The sequence below is a fragment of the Megalops cyprinoides genome, chromosome 9 (assembly GCF_013368585.1).
Source record: "Megalops cyprinoides isolate fMegCyp1 chromosome 9, fMegCyp1.pri, whole genome shotgun sequence".
Classification (NCBI taxonomy): Eukaryota; Metazoa; Chordata; class Actinopteri; order Elopiformes; family Megalopidae; genus Megalops; species Megalops cyprinoides.
Genome location: NC_050591.1, coordinates 38,378,980 through 38,387,975, shown reverse-complemented (window position 1 = coordinate 38,387,975; position 8,996 = coordinate 38,378,980). Strand labels below are relative to the sequence as shown.

Below are 8,996 nucleotides of genomic sequence, written 5' to 3'. Positions count from 1 at the left end.
GAACCATGCCTTTAAGCAAATGCATTATAAAATTTATTTTTATGGATGCATCTCTTATGGAGTTGCATCAACGTTTCAGCATCTCGGGGTTTGATGGAGTTTGTTGTTTGTCCTAAAATGAGGGCCTCTTGCCCTCGGTGTAAAATGCTGAGTTGCAGGGCTGGTTCAGGCTTGTCACAATTCGAAGACGCTTACTCTCAGTTCACAGGCTGCCCCTGTGGGGCAGACACACTCTTGACCTCGTGGGACGTGGGGGTGGGGGGGTGAGGGGGTGAGGGGGGACCAGATGGCCGGTTGTGATGCTCACCTGCAGGAGCAGAAAGGGAAGGTGTGGGTTAGCTCCACAGTAGGTAACGGTCTGAGAGGAGGGCCCTGCCGCTCACATTCTCACCTTCACAGGAGCATCCTGTTCAGAGGCCGACCGGTCCCGTCACCACCCGGGTATGAGCCAATCACATCGCTCACTGTGTCCCACACTGGTGGAGATTTAAACTGCAGGACAGAGAGACGGAGAATTCAGTGGGGTTAAGGAGGACACTGTGGGTACATGTCTACCTCTGGCTGAAATGTACAGGTTGTGTTTGAATGCCAAGAGAACAACAGGCCGGGGAAGTCTGAGGGCGTGTCCTGTCTCCCTGTGACAGGTGACTGAACCAGTATGTGTTCAAAGCGACTGAGCTGTGCATGCAGATACATGACTCTGACATGTTTTAAACATGTAGTATTTTCACACAGACAGGCACAAATGCCATTCATTCAAACACTGAACTCTGCTGAAAGCCAGGAGACAGAGGCCATAATTACAGTAATTTTAGCAGTACATTTAGTGTCTTTAGGCACTGTACCCTCCACTCATTAAGTACATTCCAGTACAGATGCAGATGTTAAACGTCTGTGGAAGCTGTGTTAGAAGAACAGCACTGTTCCAGCAGGCTTACAGATTTATGGCTACACACTGGGGCCACTCTCTCTAATTCTCCATTTCAGTATGACTTAAGATGTTATTTCCATGTTTCAATTCAAAATAACAATAGTCTTCAAGTCTGTCATGATTAAAGAGCAAAAGTTAAGTTTCATTTTATGTAGTTAGATATTTAATTGAAAAAAGCATTAAGTCTTTGTGGTGTGTCCAAAACAAAGGAGAGTCAGTCCTACATTTTCTCTTCTATGACATTATGAGCTTTGTAACTGCAGTTAAAGAAACAAGTAAAACGGCAGTGTGTTTGGACTGAATCTCCTCCTAAATGTGCTCCCTCACTGCGACTCCCTGGGGCCTCCAGGTGGGCATACGCTGTTGTCCCCCGGCCTCCAGTGACCTACACCGAAACCCATCCTAATGAACTGCCCCGTTTCCGCTGAGCTCCTCCCCAGGCGAGCCTTCGGTGTGTGATAGGTTGGGACAGTGGGAGGGGCAGTGGGCGGGGCTGACCTGGGCGGGCGGGGCTTGGCCCATGAGCAGCAGGCACTCCAGCGTGTCCAGCAGCTGCTCCCGGCGCAGCGTGTGGAAGCGTGTCTCGCTGGGGCCTGCGCTGCCCTGCAGCTCCTGCACCGTCGCATTCAGGGCCACTGTGGCCCACTGCAGCGCACTGAACCCTGCACACAGCACACGGGTCAGAGGAGCTCACCTGCACCGCAACACACTCACCACACAGCACACCCCACACAGCACACAGCACAGCGCACGGATCAGAGGAGCTCACCTGCACCGCAACACACTCACCACACAGCACACCCCACACAGCACACAGCACAGCGCACGGATCAGAGGAGCTCACCTGCACCGCAACGCACTCACCACACAGCACAGCACAGCACACGGGTCAGAGGAGCTCACCTGCACCACAACGCACTCACCACACAGCACACAGCACAGCACACAGCACACCCCACAGCGCACGGGTCAGAGGAGCTCACTAAGTGACAGTAATGTAATGTAATGAAGTGTAATTATGGTGCAGAACTACTGTGAAATGGACTGGGAGACTGTGCAATTGAGGGGATCCTGTTTAGGTGTGTAGATTATAATGCAACAATTAATTAATATTGTTAGTTTGTATTGAGCAGTGAAATGTGTGTGCTCCTTTAGGTCAGCTATGTTGGAAATGAAAACGAAACGATGATGAAAGTGAAAATTATCATGAAATCCATGCATACCATTCATGTCAGTCGCTTCCACATCAATATACATCCCATCATTCATATAGCTTCTCAGCACCTGCAGGAGAGAATGACAGCCTCAGTAAGCTTTGTGCTTCATACTCCTCTGAACTGCCACTCAGCAGTGCTCAGCGCTCATGACAAATGTTCATTCTAATGCTTTATTCTGGTGAATGGTGGGCTGCTCACATCCAAAACTTACACTTATCCAGTGACTGGTACACACATCTAGTGACTGGTACACACATCCAGTGACTGACACACACATCTAATAATGCGCATGTGTGTGTGCGTGCGTGCATGCATGTGCTTGTATTTGTGTGTGGGTGTGTATGTGTTTACCTCCAGGACTCTCACGTATCCGTTTTCGGCGCTGAGGTGCAGACAGGTCCTCCCAAACTGGTCGCGCTTGTTGACGTCAGCCCCGAGGAACAGCAGATCCGACACCATCAGGTGCTGGTTCTTCTGCGCTGCCAGGTGAAGGGCCGTCTGCTCAGAGAAAAGGGGCCGCAGCTGCCTATCAGCGAACGGCCCGCTCCAAACCGCCAACAACCAGCCTGTGTTTTAACCAGTAATTATGTCTACTGTAGTGCTGAGGAACGGACGAGGCATGTTTCTGCAAGCTGTTGTAAAAGGTCAGATATGACCGGCGTTCCAGGAGTTTATTACACACAGAGCTCAGCAGGTTATCGCTGGTTTCTCTTTGTCTGATGGTGGAATGCTGTTACAGGACAATGAGGTGGTTAGCAGCATCGTATTTTCCTCAAAATATGTAACACAAATGGTCTTTGTCTACATCAGTGTTTCTCAAACCTCTCCTGGAGGCCCCCTGCCCTGCATGTTTTAGATCTCTCCCTGCTCCAACACAGCTGATTCAAATGATCAGTTAGTTATTAAGCAGCTTCAGGAGTTCATAACAAGTTGATCATTTGAATCAGCTGTGTTGGAGCAGCGAGAGATCTGAAACATGCAGGGCAGGGGGGCCTCCAGGAGAGGGTTGGGAAACACTGGTCTACATAATTTAAATATGTGGATGAGGACAGTCAACAATGATTAGACAAACAAAAAATTTTGATAATGAATACTCCTATTTGTAATACTAGTAATAGTGCCTTTATGCCTCTAAGCTGTGTGGATTTAGGTGCAGTAATGCTGTTAGTTTTAGTACACAGATGATGGAAACCCCACATGTTGTGAAGAGCCGCTCGATCTGAAGTACCTTTCCCTCTGCATCTTTGATGTCCAGTTTGTCCAAGGCCGCCATTCTTTTAGCAATCGCGTACGCCGTGGCCCTCTTTCCCAGACTCACTGCACAGTGGAGCAGGCTGCAGAGAGAAAGGGCTTGCGTTACCAAAGCAGGGGTTACATCCTCTCACTCTGCTGCACCTTCGGCTGTGTTACAGCGGGGGTTACATCCTCTCACTCTCCTGCACCAGCGGCTGTGTTACAGCAGGGTTACATCCTCTCACTCTCCTGCACCTTCGGCTGTGTTACAGCGGGGTACACATCCTCTCACTCTCCTGCACCAGTGGCTGTGTTACAGCGGGGGTTACACATCCTCTCACTCTCCTGCACCAGTGGCTGTGTTACAGCGGGGGTTACATCCTCTCACTCTCCTGCACCTTCGGCTGTGTTACAGCGGGGGTTACATCCTCTCACTCTCCTGCACCAGCGGCTGTGTTACAGCAGGGTACACATCCTCTCACTCTCCTGCACCAGCGGCTGTGTTACAGCAGGGTTCACATCCTCTCACTCTCCTGCACCAGCGGCTGTGTTACAGCAGGGTTCACATCCTCTCACTCTCCTGCACCAGCGGCTGTGTTACAGCAGGGTTACATCCTCTCACTCTCCTGCACCAGCGGCTGTGTTACAGCAGGGTTCACATCCTCTCACTCTCCTGCACCAGCGGCTGTGTTACAGCGGGGGTTACACATCCTCTCACTCTCCTGCATCACATCCTTTTTCCAAGCTCTGCAGTCTCCCCTGCAGCAGTGTGGGTTGATTGGGTTCCATGGAAGGCATACCTTTCTGCTCTGACTAAGATAAGCTTCCAGCTTCGTTGGAAAAGCATTAGGGTGTGTCTGGCTTTGGGTGGGTGTGTGTGTGTGTGTGCGCGTGCGTGCGTGTGTGTGTGTGTGTGTGTGCGTGTGCGTGCGTGCGTGTGTGTGTGTGCGCGTGCGTGCGTGCGTGCGTGCGTGCGTGTGTGCGTGCGTGCGTGCGTGTGTGTGTGTGTGTGCGTGCGTATGTGTGTGTGTGTGCGTGCGTATGTGTGTGTGTGTGTGTGCGTGTGCGTGCGTGTGTGTGTGTGTGCTCGGTTATGACTCATACAGCCTGCTATAACAGGGAATAGTGAATCTGCACTGAGTAATGTTTCCTCAGAATATAAACAGACACACTCATGCAGGCCCCTCTCCCTAATGGCAGATACTACTACTCTTCTTTTTAACTGGACTGGCTGTTCATACACAAGATGTTTTACTAAGAGAATACATCCTTTTCCCCCATGCACAGACACCCAACGCTCTGCAGCGTCCAACACTGCCATTATCGACACGAGACCTCGTTTCCAGTCATCAGCCAGCAGAAATATCCCCCAGAATGCAAAACAGGAAACAAACCACAATGATAAAGATATGTTACAATATTCCCCTCCCCTGTTTTTGAAACATCTTGAAATCTCTCTTGACGTTTTATCCAATTGGAGCTTCTGAGTGTGTTAGAGCTGCCGGCGGACTCACGCGCTGCCGCTGGAGTCGGGGGCCAGCAGCTCCTCGTCAGACACCTCCAGCAGGAGGCACTCTTCCCTCTGCAGCTGGTGCCAGAAGAAGGCGGTGGCGCTCCAGTCACGCTCTGGCAGGCCCGCCCTCTGTGCCGCCACATTTCCACGGGAACAGCCTCTCTCCTGGCTGCGGCCCTCAGGGGCTGGCGCGGGTCCGGGGAACAGGGGGGGCTCGGGAGACGGCCGCTCCGTGCTGCAGGGCGGGCCCAGCAGGGGGGGTGGTGGGCTGAAGGAAGTCTCCTCGGCCTCGTCGCTGTGATACGCTCCCTGGTGGGTGGAGCAGGGGGGTGCGGGCTGGCTGTACGGCGGGGAGGGGTACCCCACGCAGCCCCCAGGGGACAGCGCATACACTAGGCTGGAGTTATGGGGGGAAGGGGGCCCCCCTCCTGGGCTGTGACTCTCACAGGGGGCATCCAGGTATGCGGGGTCCTCCTGCCACTGGGGGCAGTATGCTGCTGAGGGGCCACCCCCGGGGCAGGCCTGGCTGGCCCTCAGGTCCTCCTCCAGAACCTCCACGATTATGGCCAGGTCCTCCAGGCTGGCATGCTGTTTATTCTGAAACACGGCAGCAACACACGACTCAGGGGTGCTCATTTCACTTTATTTCTTTAAGTCCTAATAAAACAAGAATCTAACAGTGTTTCTTAACACCAAATATTATGTTTCAAATCAATTATTTTTCAAAAATGATTTTCAGTATTTTCTAAATTTCAGAATTATTTTAAGCAGATATTTAATAACAGCCGTGTGGTTTTTTTTTTTTTAATTTGGGAAGCAGAAGGAGAACGTTGCTCCTGGAGCCTGGCAAAGATGCAGGAACACAGCAGGTCATTTACAGGCAGGGGCAGTAAGCAACGCAAGACAGGGAAAAGAGTCCACCGAGAAAATATCATTACAGCATTATGAACAGTAAATGACATCATAAACTCACCACAGCCTGCTCCCCTGACCTATGCTCTCATAAGGGTTTGAGCTTTGCAGAACAGAACAGCACTGTTCATCTCAGCCCTGGACCAGTCAGCACAGTGAAAATATTGCACATTGCCATGACTTACCGTATCTATAATACCCTCTCATGCTCCCTGTCATTTCTATGCATGTCTTCTTTAAACTTGTACTTTTGCTGGCTAAACATGTGGATCGGGTGGTCAGTTCATCCTCTGTTTTCTCTCTTTTATGTTGTATAATGCTCTTGTAAAGCATTGTGTCACTTATGTCTGTGAAAAGCGCTATACAAACAAATTTTACTTACTTTTTCACGGTTTCATTTCAGTGATGCAAAATGCCATTACAGTCTCATCCCAATGTAATATTTTACTGTAATTACAGCCTACTTTAGCACTATGTTTGGAAAAAAACAACTGTTGCTTTGGATAATGATGTAGTTTATAATGTTGTATTACGACTATAATAAATACGAAGCATTTTTTTTTTTACTCACCGGCCTCTTTCTTCGGTCTCCACTTGACGTTACTCGCTTTTTCTCTCCTGAAACACACGTGGTGTTTATTGACGGGCAAATCGGCAAGAAAACTGGTATAAACCTGCACAAATCAGAGAGCGTGTTTACCTGACATCCTCGAGGCCTTTCCCTGGTGTCCCTTCATAAAATAATAGTAAAAAATTTAGTACGTAATCACATATCATGCGGTCGAATCTGATGTGAGAATGAAGCAGATCTGTACCTGGATGTCGTTGGGGTCGAGTCCCCGGGCTATCCGAATCCTCCGCAGCATGTCTCTGACGGGCATCCTCACGCGCACGCCCAGGTACCTTTTCTCACACGGGGTTTTGGAGCCTTTAGGACCTGATGAAACAGCAGCAGGACTCAGCCGTGTGTCGGACCAGCAAACACACGAGCTACTGCTGCTGCAGGTAATACAACTCTTTTCTGGCACGTGGCTGCAATGTATGTTTGTAAAAGGTTTTGTTTGTTTAAACAAAGTAAATATTGTACGACATAAACTGTCCACTGAACAGGCTGCAACGACGGGTTCAGTTTATAAACTGAGGGGATAAATTACGCCATGACAGGTTAGGACTGGGGTTCAAATCCAAAGCATGTTATAACATACTGTTTTTTGAAAATGCATCAAAGGAATAGGATTTGTAAACATACTGCGGTACATAAATGTCACTGGGGTTATGAGAATAATCGCGATTATTTTGATTACGGAAATGACAAATGCCAGCGTTAATTAAACGTTGCTTCACCAACCAATTGACTCTTTTGAAGTCTTTTGCGCGCCGCAGCTCTTTCCGCGGCCGTCCTCCCCGTTCTTCGCTTGGGTGAGTCCGGACACCGGCGAGTTTGGCTCGTTGTTGGGGCTGGCCAGCTCCCCTGGTATCGGCGAACCGCCGCAGAAGTTGAAAACATCCTCACAGATGTTTCTGTCCTTGTACTGATCACAGGTACAGAACATTGTTCAGTTCCTGACAAAGGGAGCGACGGTCATCCACCTGAATTCTAGGATCCCTCCAGCCCTCTCAGTGGCTTCAGAGCAGGCGCTGTGCAGTCCCTTACGGCGTGCTGGTGAAAGCGCAGGTACAGGCGTCGGTAATAAGCAGCCATAAACCATGCACGGCTGAGCCCGGAATGAATCTATGCCATGCTAATACCAGCACTGTTCACACGAACGCGCACTGTGCGGCTGAAAGCATCGTGCGTGCCAATGACTGTACCTACCACCAGGTGTGTTCTTATATTTCACCTGTGGGCGGAGACTGAACACTAGAAAGGTAAAAACACATCCTGTTTTTCACTTTGACAGTCAATGTGTGGGATTTTTTTCCCGTAATAATGATCCGTAGGACACGTACCATGTATTTTGATTGAAGCCCAAAAAATGTACCCAGTAATCTGTTTTATATTAATACAAAAAGCTTGTACTTCATGCAGTTTTCTTGCTACGGTGGGTTGTGCCTTCAGAGAAATATACATTGTATGTTCATGTCATGTAGTATGGCAGCAACTGAGAAATACTAATTTTTATAAAACAGTGCGTGTGTGTAATACGTTCGTTTTTTCTGACATTTTAACATCCGGCGTGTTTTGCACCGCTGGGACATGGGCGTGCATGGCGGCGCATCTAGTTATACAGCATTGTTCAAGTGCTTGTGCGACTGTATGACTCTAATTATATGGACATTGACACATTTTTGTTTCAAACGAACACAGATCAAAGTCATTGAAATGTTGCCTATGCTTTATGAAAAACCACAATAGGTCATACTGAGCATGTGATTGTCCTTAAAGTTTCCTTAAAAGTTAAACTGGTTTACAGACAATTGAGCCTCCATAAAAGCTAATGTACATATCTGCAAGATGCTCTGTGTGCAGGCTCCTGGTTGGTGAATGCATTAGCATCAGAGTCACCACTGTGATAGGAGAATGACCATGTTTACTCTGCCGGGATGGCCAGTCATAGGGGGTCTTGTAATGTATGAGACACTCACTCTGTAACATATCTCTGCCCTGCGGAACCCGGTGTGCTTTTGCACTGTGATCACCATTTACCCTCTTCCATAAACCACACTGAAACTGGAGATATCTCATTAGTAGGAATTCCTCTATATCACTTTCTCAGAGTTTCACAGCAGGGGAAACCACTGACATTCTCTAAGTCCAGAGATCTCTTTGTTTACAGGGAACAGAGTGTTTTTGGCATCAGTTATGGTTAGTAGGCCTACATATTTTTGAGAACATGTGAATGTTCTACTCGTCATGTTTTTTACTATCTTGTCTTAAAAAAATAAAACAGGGCCATATAAGGGACCCTTTCTTGAGAGGGTTGCATTTGAGGTTTGCATTTGCTGTCAGTGATACATAAAATTAAATTTAAACCATGCCTGACAGCAATCAAAAGTGAGTGACCTGTCAGGGGATATTTTAACTTAACAGTATCTTCCTATTGTTGAATATGTAGGCTTTTCATTAGGATGTCTATAAACATGATTGTTCTCATAAATTCTTAATTAACAAGATTCCTGTTAATCAGACCACCTTCCACACGTGTTGCTAACAATGTAGCATACTGACAGTGGTGGTGATGATGTTACT

General features: G+C 48.4%; 1 protein-coding gene across 1 annotated transcript; it reads right to left on the bottom strand.

Moving 5' to 3' along the window:
- Positions 1-256: 256 nt before the first annotated feature.
- zgc:113279 (uncharacterized protein LOC553749 homolog) lies at positions 257-7,597 on the bottom strand. Its single transcript, XM_036537811.1, has 11 exons — positions 7,155-7,597; positions 6,622-6,743; positions 6,507-6,537; positions 6,378-6,424; positions 4,896-5,491; positions 3,377-3,482; positions 2,500-2,646; positions 2,155-2,215; positions 1,430-1,593; positions 392-492; positions 257-307 (listed from the first exon to the last, which is right to left on the bottom strand). Exons 1-10 carry the CDS (start codon positions 7,357-7,359, stop codon positions 394-396), a joined length of 1,578 nt encoding a protein of 525 aa, XP_036393704.1. The 5' UTR covers positions 7,360-7,597; the 3' UTR covers positions 257-307; positions 392-393.
- Between the last annotated feature and the right edge of the window lie 1,399 nt (positions 7,598-8,996).